Source organism: Batrachochytrium dendrobatidis (assembly GCF_000203795.2).
Source record: "Batrachochytrium dendrobatidis JAM81 unplaced genomic scaffold BATDEscaffold_1, whole genome shotgun sequence".
NCBI classification, from domain to species: domain Eukaryota; kingdom Fungi; phylum Chytridiomycota; class Chytridiomycetes; order Rhizophydiales; genus Batrachochytrium; species Batrachochytrium dendrobatidis.
The window spans coordinates 3,858,691-3,878,056 of NW_006281099.1; the positions used below are offsets into that span (position 1 = coordinate 3,858,691).

Below are 19,366 nucleotides of genomic sequence, written 5' to 3' on the forward strand. Positions count from 1 at the left end.
TTTCTAATACAAGTTGATTTTAATAGGCATTTTCAATTCAATAAACACAACGTCCATCATATGACGCACACAAACTACAGTCTTGAATCTACCCTTTCTGCACACTTGACATAACCATACATGTACAATCGACGGTTTTAAACCCATACGCATTCATTGCATTTACATAGTGAGTTTGACTGTTATGATGCTGTTAATCAAGTTCTACAAACCTACTTTGCTGTATCCCAAAATACCACAGATACGTTTGCGCATTTGAGAAATGCAGCTGTTTTCATCCAATTACCAAAAAAGAAATCAGCCAGCTTTGTCAAAAAGTTTAGGACATGGTATTGTTTAGTAAACTTGACGAGATTGACTGTTTATCCTGTGGTTTATTTTACGTGAACATGGCCATAAAACCAAACTTGTGTACTAATGCAAATCGTATAAATATCTTTTTAATAATGAATGTCAAGATGTTTCATTTTATAATGCCTCAAATAGCAGTGTCACAGACAACCCACACCCCAATCAAACACAAAAAATCAGTTATTTGAGAGTGCTTCGATGACTTTGCGTTTAGCTTCCGCATCAAGTCCAGAGGCCATACCCAAAAATGCATCCAGAATAGCAGTAGGCGAGTCAACAGCAAGTCTCTTGGCTTCCGTAGCTTGACGCTCCATAGTCAGTCGAGCAATATTCTCATCAATCGTGTTTCGAGACTGATGGATCCACCTGACAACGTCCACATCGCGACCTTCCTGAGTACTGCCTGCGGCACCCGAAGCTAGAGCCATTGTACCAGAGTAAGCGTGAGGTTGCGCAGTGCCAGAAACTCCGCCAGATCTAAAAGCATTATCAGCTATCTGGCCAGACATCATATTGTTCAACCTGCCAGAAAATTCACCAAACCACGTATTAAGATGGAACAGAGCATCAGAATAGGACACATCATTGGGTCCCATAGCTTGACGGATTGATTTGACAACACTGATTTCCGAAATACGACGCATAAGACGCCAGTAGTAAAATCCACGCGACTCACGCCATGGCACAATATGCTTTACAACTTGTTTGGCAAGCATACGATAAGGCTTATCATGCAGATCAGCAAACTGCACTGCAGCTTGCTGGTAAATGGGTAGCAGCACTTTTTCTCGTGCATCCAGATTGCGTTGAATAGCGGTGCGCTCTTCACTTGTAGTAGCTTTATCCAACTGTTTCTTGAGGTCACGGAATGGCTCATCCAATCTCTGAATAGCGGCAATGAGCTGTGGCTTACGGAATTTAATCTCAACAATACCCTCGGGCTCAAGAACACCACCACGAGCATCTTCCGACACATACATCTCCATCATGTCAGAGTTAATCGTGGGATCCACTACTACCCATGCACCGCCACGCAGTTCACCAATAAGGTATATAAACACAGGCTGTTTGTAAGTACGCAAAGAGTCGACAATATAAGCTCCAAATTTGAGAATTTCCTTGTACATGTCGCCTTGACCACCAGAAAAACCGCGCCAGTTGGCAAAAATCATAAGTGGCAGTTGCTCGCCATTATTAAAGTCTTTGATGGCTTGAGCAGTTTTGAAAGCAGAGTTGGGATACCACACTTGTCCTGCCTCCATGTTGGTTTGCTCCTGGGAAGACTCCACGGCTGGATCGGCCCACACAATATGCTCTGTAGTACGTGTTTCAACTGCAATCACACCAACGGGAATACCACCCAGACGTGCACGACCAACAACAACACCTTTAGCCCATCCAGACAAAGTTTCGGTAAATGACTCCTTATCAAAGAATCCGCTCATCCATCCCTTATCAGGATCCTCAGTACCACATAATAAAGTTCTTGGGTCATATGCACCAGAGGGAATAGGAATATCAATTGGGCGATCGACAGGATCTGAAGGTGCAACAACAGGAAGAGGAGCGTCGCGATGTTTGGGAACATACTCCAACCACCGGAGAATTTCGTTGACACCCTCCATCTCGTTTTCAGCCACAAGATGAGATATGCCATTACGATGCATGATCTGAGTGCCGCCAAGCTGTAGGTTTGAGGTATACACCTCTCGTCCAAGAACCTTGTTCAAAGCTCCAACACCCGTAAGGATAATTGGAGTGTACTCGACTTGAATCACACGTTGACCAAGACGCACAAGATACGCGCCAATACCAACCGATCTGCAAGTAACGAGCGTAAGGGTGAAAATTTCTTCGTATGCACGCGAAGTCTCACCAGCAATCATTCCTGATCCTTGCAGATTTTCAACACCAATGCCGTGGGTTTGACCAATAACAGTAGTCAGCTTGTAACGTACAGTATCATCAACAATCAGCTTTTCGACTTCAACAGGAGGAGGTTGGCGCTTGGATGCTGCATCTCGTTTCAATAGCTCGTAATCAGACTCTGACAAATAGAGATAATCAAATCCTTTGACTGGATTTGAAGAGTCAATCCAAGCAATCTGGAACCGGCTTGCAACTTCTTCAGCAAGACCAATTCGTGCACCAGAGTTGGCAGAGATATAGATACGAGGAATACCACGCTTACGAGCATATTCGGATGCCTTGAAGAAAACGAGATCTTCAGTGGGTCCAAATGAACCAATATTGAATGTGATGTCGTTGGAAATAATAATAATATGACGGCCTTCGGGATACTCTGGAGTGCGTAGCTCAAGCTCCCACACAACCATACCGCACGTGTTAGATCCAGGAGGCCTATAAGTAGGCTCTAGCTTGTTTTGTGCATCAAGGACCAATTCTGTAGCAGACATGACGGTTGTCGGAGGCTTGATACCTTGAGCCCCAGCATATTTTTGCCATGTTTTTTCCAGAGTACGGCGAAACAGCTCAGGGAAATCATATACATATGTGGTACCCATCAAATGTGCCTTGTATCGCTTGGGCTGAATAGCTTCCTTGGGAGCGTAAGGGGAGCTTACAGGTTGGTTATGCATAGGTCCAGGTGGCGACAGCAATGAAACCAGTTTTTTAAATCCTGTCACATCCAGTACTTCCTGGTATGCCTGCACTTGCATTACATATCCAGAGTGGCTGGAAACAACAAATCGCACAGGTTGAATAATGTCGGATCCAGGAATCTTGCGCAAAAATCTTACTTCGGCAGTTGTTACACGCAATTTAAACAATCGCTTTCCGTGACGCTCAACAAAACTGCGTAAAGAAGACTCCATTTCATCCAGGTCAAGCTGGAAAGTAGGGATGATGTTTAAAAACAAATGATTGCAGTCCGTATTAGGATGCGTGGCAGATAAAAGCTCCAGAGCATCTAGCACATCCGTCAAAATGCGATTGCCTTCCGAAACCAAAAAGTCGTGAGTGCGCATGTTAGAAAGGATATGTCCTGGGTACATGATTGCACGGATAAAGAAGCGTACATCAGATGTGTTTTTTTTCCCTACGCCATAGTAAATATGCAAACGACGGTTATCGACAAAGCATGGTTTTACATCAAAGTTTTGCAAACTCTCAAACTCGAGCTGATAGGCCATAGCAGGCTCAATGTGACGAAGCAGGGCATCTTCAAAGTAATTTCGAGTGGCCTTGAAAGTAAAGTAGCGAGGAAATTGGCCAAATCGAACCACCATGATGGTGATACGACGAACAAAACTTTGACGAAGCTCAGCATGACATTTAGCAATAGTGGTGTGTAGAATACCGTGTATTTCCTTATCAGTATAACTTCCCGAATCATCCCGAATGGCAATGTTCCAAACATCAGAGATGCTTCGATTGTCCATTTCTGTAGTAGACTTTGATACACCATACTCGGCTAGAATACGAGGCAAATGAGTGCAGAGTTGATCCACAGATTCGAATGCACAAATAGCACCACGACGAGGAGTAGCAAAATCAGATCCATAATTTAGAGAGCGTAGATCTCTGAAACTACCAAGAGAACTGATGCGAGTTAAAGCAGTAGATGAAGTTCCCTGAGCCTGTCTTAATACAAACTCCCACGTAAAAACAGTAGGCGATCCACCAAGATGTTGCTTAATAGAAGTAATCGAGTATGCCTGGTATGTATGTAAAACATATGTATACAGGGCAATTGCGCGAATCCCCTCGTCTGCATCGTAAAAGAAACTGGGAAGCACATCAAGAATCGATTGCTGGGCCATGATCAACTTGGTTAAAGCAGAGTAATCAAACTGTAGATTAGCATCTCCAGCAATACCGTCAGTGCGACGAGACTTGATACCGCCACGAAGTTGAGTTAGCATAATGGCACGACGCTCCTCGGCACTGGGAAGCTGGAAATAAATCAGCAACTCGCGAGCCTTGAGAGAAACCTTGGCAGTAGAACGTCCCTTGAAATCAGCAAGAGATTCAAGATATGGCATAAAAACCTGCTTGATTTCTTCACAGTCACTGCGCACGGTATTTAACAGCTCCAACACCATCTCGCAGCGAGTGTCGGCCTTGGATGAAGCAAGTGCAAGCTGTTGAACCACCATGAGATCGCTCTTGTGCTTGTCACGCAAATCCAAAATAGCAGTTTCGTAACGAGCAGAATTGAAAATAGACTCTACAGAAATGTAACGGTCTAGTAACTTCATAAACACAGCGTTGGCATGCAAAGTGAGACCACCAGCATAAGTATCAATTACGTTCTGAACTGAAACAATGATACCCGTAAAGAGGATACGCTCATCAATAGGCATGTCATTTACGGCAACATCAATTAAATGACGAAGTGAGTCAGCGGGAAACACATCCGGGTCACCAGAAGCATGGTATTCGTTTACTATTTTAAGCAAAGCATCACCTAAGCCAGCAGGAATACGTCCAACGAGAGCGCCAAGAACTTCAGTAAATTCAAGCTGGGGAAGATCCTTGTCAGCTAAAAGCGTATCAAGACGTTTTACCAGCAATCCAGCATCAGTAGAGGGTTCGTAACCATCCAAAATAGCTTCGATAGACGATCGTACATATTTGTATTGCTGGTGGACCTTGTCGCCCACAACAGTTGGGGCACCAATTACGGGCAAAGGATCTTCAAACACAGTTGCACGCTGAACACGAGCAGGGTCATCCAACACCAGAGTACCAATGATATCACCAGACGAAAGAGATGAACCAGCAGGTTTGATGAACTTGACAATACCGCTTTCAGATGCCAATAAAGGCATGTACATTTTCATGACTTCAATCTCTGCATAGGCATCACCGCTCTTGAGTTGATGTCCATCAGCAACCAAGTATCGCACAAGTTTTCCAGGAGATGGAGAGCGTAGTTTTGTTGGGTCGTTCTCCTTTTCCAAAAGAGATGTTTTGGCATCCACCAAGAGATGCGTCACATGGGACTCCTCATTGGCGTACACCAAATGACTATGATCATCCAGTAGTAGTAGTAATCCACCGTCAGCCAGTGGTTTTGCATGGACTTCCACGGATGACTTGTTTACAGTCACGACATAGTTTTCCGGGCCAGTCAAAGCAACATGCATGTTGTACTGCACATTGTCAAGAATAAACTGTACAGAAAAGGAAGTCTTGAGAAGTAATGTGGGAGGTGTTTGGCCCTTTTCAAGAGCGGTACGATACTCGAGAGTGTTTTTGGTAAACTGTCCATATGCCTTGGCCACTGCACCACAAATAGCAGTCAGAATTGTATCTGGTCGTTGAATTTCAACATGCTTGGCAATACGAGCATCTAGCCATTGGGTAGTGAACGTGTTGGAAACGTACACCTCAGTTTCGAGCAGTTTTATAAGATACTCGACAGTTGTGCGAAAGTCACCACGAATAGAAATTTCCTTGAGTGCCATGATAAGGTTTTTGCGTGCGTCGTCTCTGCTCTCACCATATGAAAAAATATGACCAAATTGCGAGTCAGCGTATTCGTGCACACCTCCAGAAGAATTGACAGAAAAGTAACCCCAGACATTGCTGTTGCTACGGAAATTGAGTTCAAGCACCTTTCCACTGTTGGGTTTGAATCCAGCATCAGGATTCTCTGCAGTGATACGAGTGGCAATAACATGTCCACGAGGAGATGGTTTGCGCTGAATTTGCAACGATGCTGGAGATTCAAAGTCAAAATCAATATCAGATAAGCCAGTGGGAGTAAGACCATATAGAATGCGAATATCTTTGATGTTACTGAGCGGGATACCCATAGCAATCTGCAACTGGGCAGCCGGAATATTGACACCAGAAACCATTTCTGTAGTAGGGTGCTCTACCTGTAGACGAGGATTGAGTTCTAAGAAATAGTATTTTTGGGTATGGGGCTCATATAGATACTCGACAGTGCCAGCGCTGACGTATCCAACAAGTTTAGCCAACCGGACAGCAGATCGCTCCATATGTGACAGAATCTCTGGTGGTGCAACCGAGATTGGAGCTTCTTCAATAATCTTTTGATGACGACGCTGAACAGAGCAGTCACGACCAAAAAGAGCAATCGCGTTACCATAGGCGTCAGCAAGCAGCTGGACTTCCAGATGGCGAGCATTGCTCACTACGCACATGATGAAAATGGGAGATCCGGGCACTTCGCGCTGAACCTGGACAAATGACGAAGCAAATGCAACCTCGTCGTCTACCAAACGAATTCCTTTTCCACCACCACCCTCACTTGCCTTGATCATGACGGGAAATCCAATACGTTTGGCATGCATCAGACCCTCGTTAACATCGTGGGTAGTGGCCTGATGGTATTTGTCTTCAGGAACTGTTGCGCAAGCGGTTTTGCCTGTAGACTGCTCGGTATCGATAGTAATGCCATCACCACTCCAGTGCACACAAGGAACATTTGCAGATTGGGCCACAATAGTTGAAGCAATCTTATCGCCCAAAGACCTCATTGCAGAGGCAGGAGGGCCAATAAAGACAACAGCAGGGTTTAACAAAGCCAGTTTCTCCACAAGCACAGGATTCTCAGAGGCAAATCCCCAACCGACCCAAACGGCATGAACATGAGTTCTTTCAGCCACATCAACAATCAGTTGCACATTCGAGTAATTGTTGTTGGCAGTACCGCCAGGCACTTCAATGTAATGATCAGCCATGCGCACATACTCTGCGTTCATGTTTAGATCTTCGGGAGTGCACATGGCCGTGAACTCAATCAAACGTTCATTTCCAAAAGTTTCATAAGACCATTTACGAATAGATCGGATGGCTTTGACAGCAGCCATGCCATTGTTTGCGATCAATACCTTTGTAATAACAGTATGGCCTTTAGCCTGTAGTACAAAGTCTTTGAGTGCAGTATTGGGCGTGGCTCCAATACTGTTATTCCTAGAAGGAGAAAAAACACTACCGCCCAATATGGGAGTGGATCCATTGGCAGATTCGTTCAGATTGCCATTTCCAGAAGCTGGCATGCCAGTTAACACAGAACTTGGGGATGCGGTCGAGTCCATTGGCAATGGTACTCTGTGAGTATCAACATTTGGAGAAGTAGGGTCGTCAAAGGGAGCCGGATTAGCCATTGTGATAAAATATCCGAGGAGTTATTAAGACGATGACAGTATGATGTAGTAGAATAATGAAGAGTTTGATGTAATGATAATAGATTCGATGAAATTTAATTCTGGTTTCGTAAAGGAAACCCTTGAATTTTAACTGTTGATGCACTGTCTGCACCCAATTTATCACAAAGGGTGGACTTGGTGGTTGCAATTGTCCAATCGAAATGTACTTTTTGGATCCACTCAAATTCGGTGTTTCTATGCGGGTTAGCGGCACAATCTCAACCAGTTTACAATCAGTTTACAACTAGTTCACAACCAGCTGCTTCAAAATCAAAACTATGCCGTAGTTGAATGATATAGAATCAATCAACCACTAGTCCGTATAACCCTTTTCCTGTCTGTAGTGATACTCATATCTAACCACTACATCTTAAAACTACAGCAATATTAGTCTATGATGTTCAATATTTTGCAACTCCACAACCATCAAAGCCAATCAGCATATCCCACATGACCTTTCCCTTTGAACAGCTTTGATTTTCGTCCTACAGTTTGATTGACTTGTCACGCGATCTTTTGCTTATATTGTAGCTGTATAGCCTTTGTGTTGCTAATGGACGAAGCGGCGAATCTATGAGTTTCCGCTTACACTCATCATTGGCCATAATCCAATACCGTTGTCCTATTAAAAGGTGCAGCATGCCCATATTTACCTATCCCAGTGCCAATATTGCCATTCGTTGTCTGCTATCTGCAAATCCTGTTGGGTCTTGAATACTCATCATCTAGAAACTATCATTTGGGGAACCTTTGATTTGCCGCCGTATTCACGTAAAATGAAACACTAAATAAGGGAGTCAGGCATATAATACACCGCCAGTCTCATGGAATGATTGGTGCCAATTTTACTGGTCGACATTGTGCCCTTCAAACTCATTAACAAAGCCACAGATTTACAGATTAATATGGTTTGCCAGCCGTTCAACAAACAGCAGTGTTGCGGGGGTATAAAGCTCGATATTGTCCATTCTCGACGCCCATTGATAATTTAGCATAATAAAAATAGTTTTGTGCGGCATGCGATTTCAAACAGAGTATTGATCGAGGCAGTCAATCTGTAGTAGGAAAATAAGCGAATATTCAGATATTGCTTACTCCAAAGCAAAATGGAAATGCAAGTGATCCACTTTACGTGAATACAATTATAAATATTATTTTCCTGAAGCTTGCCATTTTGATATACATAACGAGCTAAAAAGTGGTGTTAATATCACAGGCCCGATGGAAACTTTTCAAGCACTTACTGATTCCGGATTGTCTAGAGTCGACGAGTCTGAGCAGCTTCGTATTGATATAAAAGGTAATATATATTTCTATATACAGCATTCGAATTTAAAATAGTTGCTAATGCATTGAGTATTTATTAGTTGCTACTCAAGAGATTAGTAACTTGAAATCCAAAGTACTTTTACTAGAAAACCGACTCCGTGAGCTAGAAATCTGCAAAAAGTATCCAGAGCTGCGGGGTACGTATTGTATGCTGCTTCAAATATACACACCTTGCTGAAGATTGATTCATTTGCTCTAGAGTGCGATATTCATTTTACAAAATAACGCACTACTGTTGCCAAGATGAAAAGCTTAATTCATATTTTTGAACGCGATGAGTTTGGGATGTGGAGATGATTGACTATTATCAATAATATTGACAAGATATTACATAATCATAAAATACACAGAATTCCATACAGTTTATCCAGATGGAACACCGATTCCTACACTACCAGAATATTGTTTGCCATCGCCTGTTCAATCAGAAAAAAACATCCTTGTTCAAACACAGAAACTCGATAGCAAAGGCCATGTAAACACCGATTCACAATCTATTGTGGATAAAACTGAACAGCAAGGAACATGCATGTTTGATTCGATCACATCTACACAAGTCGCATTACCTCCCCTACTACCGTCACCTATATCACCAATAGATTGCATCACACTTCCTGTAGATGACGTAACTCGACCACGATACCCAATCAAACCTAATGCTTCGATGCCGTATTCACTCTCCTGTTCTGCTTTATCAGTCAAGCAAAAGGATATGCCACGCTTGATGTTGGATTCAACTGACGCATGTGTATCATCTTCCAGATCCAATACATCTCAGTCCAACTCATTAGACTGCACTCGTACTCCCACATTATCAAATCAAGTAGAAATGCATAGCCCAAACTTTCAAAAAAATGCACTCAGTCAACATATACAATCTCTAAAGTCGGAAACTGATTTTAGCTCACAAGTTCGCTCAACACATATTTCACGCCGAGCATCCGAGGCTCGACAAATGCCTTTTAGCTCGGCATATTCCATCACAGATCAAAACAAGATCCAGGAATTAAATAATAATTCTGTATCTTTGATGAGTATTGCAGATGATATGAGTGCAATGGTTGCCGCCGAGTCGGAGATATCGTTGTTGTCATTCTATGCATTTGAAGATTCATCAATGACTCAACTACATGAACGAAATTCTATTTCCATGCGCTCTAAATCCGTCGCTAATTCAAGTGAAGGTAATAGATATATGGGTAGCGAGCTAAGATCTGCCAAAGTGATTGGAGCTCAATCAACAAATGGCTGGAGTGAAAATAAATGGACAAAGATGGTTGCACAAGAGCCCAAACCAGCCGAGCCTTTTCAACCACAACAAGTGGACATTGAAACAAAAAACCATGATATACTCTCCATCAATAACTCTACTAACGCTCCTACCATAGCTATTGAAAAGCAAGACGCGATCAATCCGAGTCAGTATTATACAGATTCGATGGTTATGAATCGACCTTCAACCAAAAGCTTTGATTTTTTGTCCAATAATTCTACAGCCGCTATTTGCGAACTAGATCGACTTTTTATCCAGCGTCTGATGGCAGAAACGACATTCAAATCATTTATTCCACGACCTGTGTTTAGTAGTGCAAAAGTGCTTGCCGAGTATGCAAATCTATTTGAAAAAGCGAATGATTTTTTGGTTCAATTGGAAGAATACAATACAAAATGCCATATTACTGTAGAGAAAGCGCTTTCTGCTCAAATGCCTTCTAGTGATGCTCGACCCAGAAGTTTTTCGGTTCAACCTATACAATATACTATGGAAAATAATGACACGTCTCGACTGCATATATCAACTGCTCAGCCATCTCGTCAAAGATCCAGATCAGAAGTAGGCTTACATTTTAAACATCAAACCCATTTTGGTAAATGTATTATAATAGATCTAATCTTATTTATTTGGATTGTATTGACTGCTGTAGTCTCCAAAGTGTACTCAAGTCAAAAGCATGGATCTATCTTATACATCTACGGCCCTGTCCAACCCTCGATCATTCGCGAGTATAATACAGCCATTGGTAATCGCAAAATCCAAGTTCAGACAACATTGTGTGCGTAGCCTATCTACTCCGCCAAATAACCAGACATCTAACTCAACACGAAAAGGATGGAACAGCAGCTGTCATGTAGGTTCCACACCGGTGTATCGAGGTGCATCGCTTCGAAACAAGGACACATACAGTCGCGATGAAAATGCTACAGACGATACTGGAGACAACATGGTTGATGTATGGTCGAGCCCCACTAATACATCATTGCAACATCACACTAATTTGAGCAACAGAAGTAGTTTGTTTGGGCAAGTCATTAAATTGGATGAAGAAAAAAATACGAGACCAAAGACATCTAGGGGTAGAGTGAGTACAAGTGACAAACACGAACAAGTGAATCTGCAAGAAGGTTGTGCATTGGACTCTAATCAATAACAAGAGTGGGAAATAAAAGGGACATGCCGGGATTTTGTCGCCGTATTCACGTAAAATGAAACACTAAATAAGGATGTCAGGTATATAATACACCGCCAGTCTCATGGAATGATTGGTGCCAATTTTACTGGTCGACATTGTGCCCTTCAAACTCATTAACAAAGCCACAGATTTACAGATTAATATGGTTTTCCAGCCGTTCAACAAACAGCAGTGTTGCGGGGGTATAAAGCTCGATATTGTCCATTCTCGACGCCCGTTGGTAATTTAGCATAATAAAAATAGTTTTGTGCGGCATGCGATTTCAAACCGAGTATTGGTCGAGGCAGTCAATCTGTAGTAGGAAAATAAGCGAATATTCGGATATTGCTTACTCCAAAGCAAAATGGAAATGCAAGTGATCCACTTTACGTGAATATAGCTGTAATTTGAAATCACAAGAGCTAGTACACATTGCAATTGTGACGAATGCTCAACCATACAGTGAATCTACAGATATATTGACAGTCTTGAGTAGGAGCATTGGAGATGTAATCAGTAGGGCTAGACCATTTTCAAAGCGAAATGTCCAAACGGTAAACCCAAGTGTTTTTGAAAGAGCATTTCCTATGAGAAACCAAGGAGATTTATTGGTTTAAAAACTTGCATCAATTTATGGGATGCTTGATTGGAGTGAATGCAGTAGATGGCCGATAAAGCAACGAGCGACCCGTAGTAATAGTTGGAGTGTTTGATAGCAGTAAGTCACAACTACACTGACGATTACCGAGCAACTCTTTCCCATCGACTTTCAATTGCTCACACATGGCGACCAGTGGAGTGCTGGTGGCAGTTTCAGTAGAGAATACGAACGAGTTTCCTGACAAGAGAAAAGCGAATGCACTCGGTAACCCATTGCAATGTTGACAACTCCCCATATTGATTCTGCCCATGGCCTCCCTCTTACAAATGGTCAATTCACAAGCCCTCACTAACCCTCCCCTCCTTACGCTACACAGCAATTGGCAATCGTCTTGTGAATATTAATGGCAATGATGAATTCCATTTCGACACTCAGCAACCAAGACAACTTCCCGCTCTAGATCTTGCTAATCGCAATACCACCGCTGTTATATCCACCCCATCTCCTGCTCATTCCATCTCCACTACTGTCTGCTTAGTACTGCCAACTGCTGATTCCGCTTCTTTTACCAACCTTACAACTGTCAATCGCATTTGCAACCGTCACATGGAAACTCCTGCTGTCAAGGCAATGGCTGGACAGTCGAGCAATCAAGACATGGCTGATTCCAGCTCGGATGTTGACAGTGTTGATACAGACGATGCTCTAGAAAACACATAATGAGCTCTCTAATTCATCAAACACTCCCAATCGCAACAGTGAGAGTGGGAATAGTTCTGGATATGCATCGAGTGATGCCAGCAGTGATACCCACCAGCACCCAAACAACCCGCAACAGTCCGACCCTCTTCCAGAGAACACTACTGACCGTAGAGCCAGCTCTCTTCTACGTCGTAGGAAAAAGAAGCGCAAGAAGCCCAAGTTTTGTCTTTCTACTAGTAATATCATTTCTCAGCTTTTGTTCATTTGGGTATTTCGATTGGTTCGTCTGTGTCGTCGAGTGTCGGATATCAGAAACATCAACTTTAGTCTGAATGAGTCCGAGACTGCCAAAGCTACTGGAGACAAGCTTGAATCAATCTGGAATGCTGAAGTGAATCAATCCAACGAGTTGAGTTGTATCATGCATGCATTATCCCTTGCTGTATTACAGCCATATTCACGTAAAATACAACACTATCTTGCATTCATTGTTTTGGAACATACAATGAGTGTTTGGTTTCCTACTACACATTGATTACTTTAATGGACACTGTGTCCATTAAAGTATGGTCTAAAAATCATTTATTTGATTGTTTCTCAAATTGCATACTGTAAACATCCCTTTATCTGTAATTCAGGTTCAAGTCTGTCTTTGCATATGCTTATCAGTCTTTTATTCACATGCTTGACTTGATACATACTATTTTTCAAAAATATTGATATATCTAACATCAATCTGTTTGGATTTTACAGAAAGGCATCACTGCTGAGAGCACTTTTTAAAGCATTTGGAAAAATTTATATCCCATTAGCCCTATGGAAAATTTGTTGGGCTGGATTCACCTGGGCAGGTTCATTTTGGCTTCTTCAATGGATTTTAATGTACCAAGAAGCCAGAGAAACGGCCTCGCCATGGCCTGTTCATCATGCATATATACACACTGCTGGTTTATTTGTCTGCGCGGTTTTTGCATCGCTCTGTTTCCACCAGCTTACCCTTCAGAATACCAGAATTGGCATTCAGTGCAGAGCTGCTCTTATGGTATTAATTTACCGAAAATCACTGCGTTTGAGTTATGTCAAGGGCGGTGTCGGAGATGTAGTCAATCTCATCTCCAACGAGTGCAATCGTATTGCAGAAGCATGTGTCAATTGGCACTTTTTTTGGTCTGCTGCTTTAGAATGTGTTGTTTTGCTAGCACTTGCGATTGTCGAGATTGGTGTTGCCGCTGTACCCACTCTTGTTTTTGTTTTAGTCGTTCTTCTTCCGCTGCAATACGCACTTGCTCGATACTCGTCTACTATGTCCTATAGAACAACTGTGCTTGTTACGCAACGAGTTCATCTCATGTCTGAAATTCTTACCGCAATCAAACTAATCAAATTCTATGCATGGGAGCGATACTACCGAAAGAAAGTAACTCAGATGCGAGAAATGGAGATTCTTGAAATGCGCAAGGCCCTGCTGACCAAAGTTTCTAGCTTTACCGTTGTATTTATTGCTCCTGTTGTTTCTACTGCTCTGTGCATTGTTACTATGTACAAAACGTCTGGTGTTCCCAAACCACATGTTGCGTTTACTTTGCTGTCGCTGTTTAATACACTGCGGTACCCACTCGCTTTTTTGCCCAATGCTGAAAGAAGCATTGCAGGTGTGTTGTTGGATTTGACTAGTTTTGATAATTATTAGCATGCTAACAAGCCAAATTTGAATTCGAATTGTACGAGAGTTTAGCTGCTACCATATCTCTAAAAAAACTAGAAACCTTTTTTTTACTTCCCGAAGTTGATTTGCCTGGTACTATCGAAGCTAGTCAAAATCCTGACATACTCATGACTATTGAACACGCTGATTTTACATGGGACGGTGATCTAGATCATCCTCATATTGTAGACCTATCATTAACATTGCGTCGCAGTCAAGTTATTGGTGTTGTGGGTGATGTTGGATCTGGTCGATCGCTTTTGGCTGCCATCATGGGCCAAATCAAACGTACTCAAGGCACAGTTTCATCATATAATTCCACGTTTGGATTCATTCCACAAGAACCTTGGCTTATTAATGCTACTTTAAGAGACAATATTCTTTTTGGACTCGAGGTAGATGAAAAGACGTATGCTGATGCGATTCGGTTCTCTGGCTTGACGGATGATTTTCTTCTTTTGTCTAATGGTGATGAAACCTTTTTGAGTGAATTGAATCTATCGCCTAGTCAGCGACAGCGTATTTCACTTGCTCGCTGCATCTATCATAATCCAAGTATTGTTCTTATGGAAGATTTTTTGAGCGATTTTGACCAGAATCATGCCAAACGTCTTTTTAAAGAGTGCATTCGTAATCAGATATCGAAAAATCGGTGTATTGTAATGTTTACTCAACAGAAACACTTTTTACCAGAATGTGACCTGATCCTTGTGCTCAAGGGAGGTAAAGTTGTTGAGCAAGGAACATACCTTGACCTTAAAAGCAAAAATGTCAATTTTTCTGCCTGGGTTAGTGATTATGTGCATGTAGAGGACGATCCAACGGGTTTACTTGACCGAATGAATGAAATCAGACTGGATCCACAGACTTCGGCACATCCCGAAGCAAAGCAAATTAGTCCTTTGCAGCCTCGTTTGCCAGGCGCTGGTCCGTTTACGCATTTTGCCATGCGTAAACGGGCTATGACCAAACCACGTAGTAGTCCTCTGGCACTTGCTCAGCCTATCACGGCTGAAAAGGATGTGGATGCAACTAGTCAAAATACTCTTCGTCAATTGATTGAGCGCAATGCTGGATCTATGCAAAACTCACAACTTAACGAGCAAACTATTTCCAAGCTAATTGAGCGTAATCAACTATCCGTTTTGACGGGTAATACATCTCGGCCTCCAGCTAATTTCTCAAACCAAGATATGGTGACACGAACCATTGAAGCCAATCAGCTGACTGTGCATTCTGTGCATGATTTTGATGTTGCTACGCTTGAGCCTGGAATCTTGAGTGAGACTGCTCAAGGACGAACATGGTGGCTACCCTATAAACAGTTTTTGCAAGAAAAAACTGGACTTTCATTTGGAATTACGCTTATCACGGGATTTTTTATTGTTCATGGTGTTCGCTTTTTTAGTGGTATGTAACTTGGATATATGTAGATCTAATATCAAAAATACCTTTTGTTGTATCATTTTTTACTCTTGCTAATGATATTTGGTTATACAGATGCATGGATTATATTTTATGTAGACGACTACTTTAATTCATCGAGCAGCTATTATCTGTACTTTTATTGTGCACTCTGTGCTTTAATTGCATTTAGTGTTCTTTTGCGTGGGTTTGCCTTTTCTCGTTTGATTTTGCAAAAAAGCGTTGCATTACATGAGCGACTCATTGAGGCAGTCTTACGAGCACCCATGGCATTTTACGATATTACTCCATTGGGGCATATTCTTTCGTTTTTTGCCAAACACTTATTTTTGATTGACGAGTTTCTTCCTGAAACTGCTCTTCAATTCATGTCGTTTGCCCCTCTTGTGCTTGGAACAATTGTTTTAACAGCTATCGTTGTGCCATGGTTTTGGGCAACACTGCCAATTTATTTTGTTTTGGGCTGGTTTACAATTCGAACGTGTTTGTCTGTTCAGCGCAAGTTTCAGCTACTGGAAGCAAGCAACAAGTCACCCATGTTTGCTCATCTTTCAATGACACTGGAAGGACTTTTTTCTATTCGACTCTATAATGTACAAGAGCGATTTGATTTGTTTAATCGCACTCTTATTGATGCAGATCATAAAGCTTTATATTCAGTATTGCTTGTCAGAACGTTGATGGCGCTCTGTATTGATCTTATCTCGTCGGTATTCATTTACATTACAGCACTCTTTGTTATTCTGTTCCCTGTAAGTCCATCCAAAACGGGCCTGGCTATTTCCAACGCACTTCAACTATTGATATTTGTCCCGTGGTTTATTAAAATGACGTTTGAGTTTCATTCGTCCGTGGGCAGTGTTTCATCTGTAATTTATTTTGGCGAGCATGTGCCTCGTGAAGAACGATCGAAACAAACTTGGACTAAACCTGACCCCACATGGCCCATGAATGGCGAGATTGAATTTAAAAACATTACTTTGAGGTATCATCGATATGGTGTTGCTGTACTTAAATCCGTTTCGTTCCACATTCTTCCCAAGGAGAAAATTGCTATTGTGGGTCGTTCTGGATCGGGTAAAACCACATTGCTCATGTCGCTACTGCGAATTGCTGAACCTGCCGAGGGCCAAATGATTATTGACGGAATAGATACATCTAATCTAAGTTTGTCAGATTTGCGTAGTCGAATCGCTGTAATTCCGCAAGAGCCGGTCATGCTAACAGGAACGATCAGATCGAATTTGGATCCTTTTCAACAATGTACAGACGAAGAGATTTGGAAAGCTCTTAAAAATGTTCATTTAGGTGACAAGATCCAAGAGATGCCTGCTAAACTTGACACGCCCATTATTGAAAACGGCAAAACATTCAACTTGTCTGAACGGCAGCTTTTTTGTATTGCACGGGCAATTCTCATCAAAACGTCGATTGTTGTATTCGATGAGCCAACAACTTCTGTTGATAAGGAGACTGAGCTGCTGCTTCAATCTGTCATTCGTGAGAATTTTTCCGACTGCACAGTCATTGTTCTTGCAAGTCGGTTTAGGGTCATTGTTCAAATGGATCGAGTGATGGTTATGCACCATGGTAAAGTGGTCGAGTTTGATACCCCACTGGTGTTGATGGATAATCCCAAGAGCAAATTCTCATTAATGCTGTCACAGACGGGTGATGTTGACCCAGAAAAATTAAGAGCACTTGCACAAGCAAAGGCAGATGCCAAATCTTCCAGACTTGCAGCTGCCAATGCCTCCATTGCTGGCTCTGTTGGAAGCAGTACTGAAAGCACGTCGTTTTCTACGCTTATGGATATTGATGAAAGTAAAGTGTCTGGAATGAATGCGCGAACTAGTGCTGGCAGTCGAAACTCGGCCGCACGACCATCACATATCTCAGGCTGGGATGCTGCATCTATTGCCTACTCAACCATGACAAGATCGCGATCGCAAAGCCAGCTTGGTGGTGAACAGTCTTCGATTGTCGAATCGATTGGCAGCCCAACTGTTAAGCAGTCTCCGGCGATGCCTCGTGCGCTGGGGGAACTGTTTAGTCCATCGATGCGATTACAGTCAAACAATCCTCGTGTATCAACCGCGGATTCTTTGCCATTGTTGAGCATCGCTCGTACTACATCCACTCCTTTGCAGTCAAACACTCTATTATGTTCACCTCGAGATACAGCTGCAGAAGGAGCTATAAATGAGTCGACAGTATCTAACCCTACTGCTGTAGCCTTGCTATTGGAGCGTGGGAAAACATCCCAAACTTCTTGTCTTCCCATAGTAAAACCGGCGATTACCGTATCGCCTATTGCTGAGCTATCTGAACCTTTTGTAACGTCTGCTTCTACCAAATCTGCTGGCACAAATGGAGATGTTGACGCTATTCAACCCACCGTCACATCGCCTCTTTCGTCACAATAGTAAAGCAATGCCATGGGTCCGAACCTGTATTTCTCTGGCAACCACTACAGTTTTGCTTTTGAACCAGTCATGGTGCACATTTGATTCCCTTTTGATTTTATTCTCTACATTACTTCAATGAAAACTTTAATCATATTTTTTGTTGTTTATTCCAATGTGATTTAAATGGGCTGCGTTTCTAATGCAGATAAAACATTCCAAACGATTTGGAGCCTCCCATTCGATCAGTGCTGCCCAACGCAGACCTGCACATCTCAACAAGTATAGTTCAAGCCAACAGGCCCATCGTTTAAAAACGAAATATATTATATATTGCCTGCATTGTAGTGGCTTAAAACATGTGGAATATACTCGGCATCATTTCCCCAAAGCTGGGCGGCCTGCGCATTTAATGGACTATCGTTATTTGGCTCTCCCAGCAGACTCTGCAGCGACAGCAGCACTGTTTGAACATTATACACGGCCGACCATTTATCCTAAACAGTGCAAAATCTAATCAGGAAGCTTGAAAACACCAGTCTTCACTTTCAATACATAAACACATGCCTTGAGAATATCCAAACAAATGTTTCCACTCATGTCGATATTGGGATGATAACAATTCGATTCGAATTTGACTTGGGGTGCTGTGTAGGGATAGGTGGGAGGAAACTTCATTGACAGTTTAAACTTGAGACCCACATAGGGTGTGTCTTGAGGGCCAATGATGGTCGCAATCCATGACATGAGGTTATCGGCTTCAGGAAATGCTGATACGCCAGGTATCTTTGCCATCTTTGAACGAGATTGAGATTCGGACATTGCAGAGATTAAAAGTGTGAATGCATTCATATTACTAAGCTTGACAACTTACCATGAGTGACATGAGCTCGCTTTGCAGTCTGTTCTCCACCACACCATGCACAGGATTGAATAAGCACGAGCACCCAGAGCAAAAGGCGCAGTTCAATGGCAATGACGGTCGTTTCAGTAAATGTTACAGGACAAGAAAAGGTAATATGGCAACAAGTCAAGAAAGCAGGTGAGCTGAGACCATCTCATCTATAGTGTTACAGACGGACACTACAAGTAGCAATGTCACTCGAATCAAATGCCTTGAAACTGCAATTCACTTGCCTTTTTGTAACACCAGAATTATCAGCTACAGTAGGCTTGCTAGATGATACGGTATGGCTTGGAGCAGCAGTGTTCATGATGGGTGACAATAAGTTATAGTAACTAACGGCTGT

The 19,366-nt window shown here is 42.3% G+C and overlaps 4 protein-coding genes across 4 annotated transcripts; 2 read left to right on the top strand and 2 right to left on the bottom strand.

The window, feature by feature from the left end:
* Positions 1-443: 443 nt before the first annotated feature.
* BATDEDRAFT_18673 (uncharacterized protein) lies at positions 444-7,349 on the bottom strand (the record flags this gene model as incomplete). Its single annotated transcript, XM_006675136.1, has 1 exon — positions 444-7,349. One exon carries the CDS (start codon positions 7,347-7,349, stop codon positions 528-530), a length of 6,822 nt encoding a protein of 2,273 aa, XP_006675199.1. The 3' UTR covers positions 444-527.
* Positions 7,350-8,720: 1,371 nt separating this feature from the next.
* BATDEDRAFT_22423 (uncharacterized protein) lies at positions 8,721-11,257 on the top strand (the record flags this gene model as incomplete). The annotated part of the gene is made up of 4 exons (XM_006675502.1): positions 8,721-8,799; positions 8,867-8,965; positions 9,179-10,662; positions 10,754-11,257. 4 exons carry the CDS (start codon positions 8,721-8,723, stop codon positions 11,255-11,257), a joined length of 2,166 nt encoding a protein of 721 aa, XP_006675565.1.
* A 1,559-nt stretch (positions 11,258-12,816) lies between these two features.
* Positions 12,817-17,432, top strand: BATDEDRAFT_8420 (uncharacterized protein; the record flags this gene model as incomplete). The annotated part of the gene is made up of 5 exons (XM_006674939.1): positions 12,817-12,989; positions 13,335-14,240; positions 14,312-15,086; positions 15,306-15,700; positions 15,884-17,432. Coding segments are annotated over 5 exons (3,798 nt in total), but the record flags the coding sequence as incomplete, so codon positions are not given.
* Positions 17,433-17,528: 96 nt separating this feature from the next.
* BATDEDRAFT_85114 (uncharacterized protein) lies at positions 17,529-19,362 on the bottom strand. Its single transcript, XM_006676363.1, has 4 exons — positions 19,254-19,362; positions 18,991-19,018; positions 18,684-18,911; positions 17,529-18,613 (listed from the first exon to the last, which is right to left on the bottom strand). The coding sequence occupies exons 1-4, from the start codon at positions 19,328-19,330 to the stop codon at positions 18,443-18,445; spliced, it is 504 nt and encodes a 167-aa protein (XP_006676426.1). The 5' UTR covers positions 19,331-19,362; the 3' UTR covers positions 17,529-18,442.
* Positions 19,363-19,366: the final 4 nt, after the last annotated feature.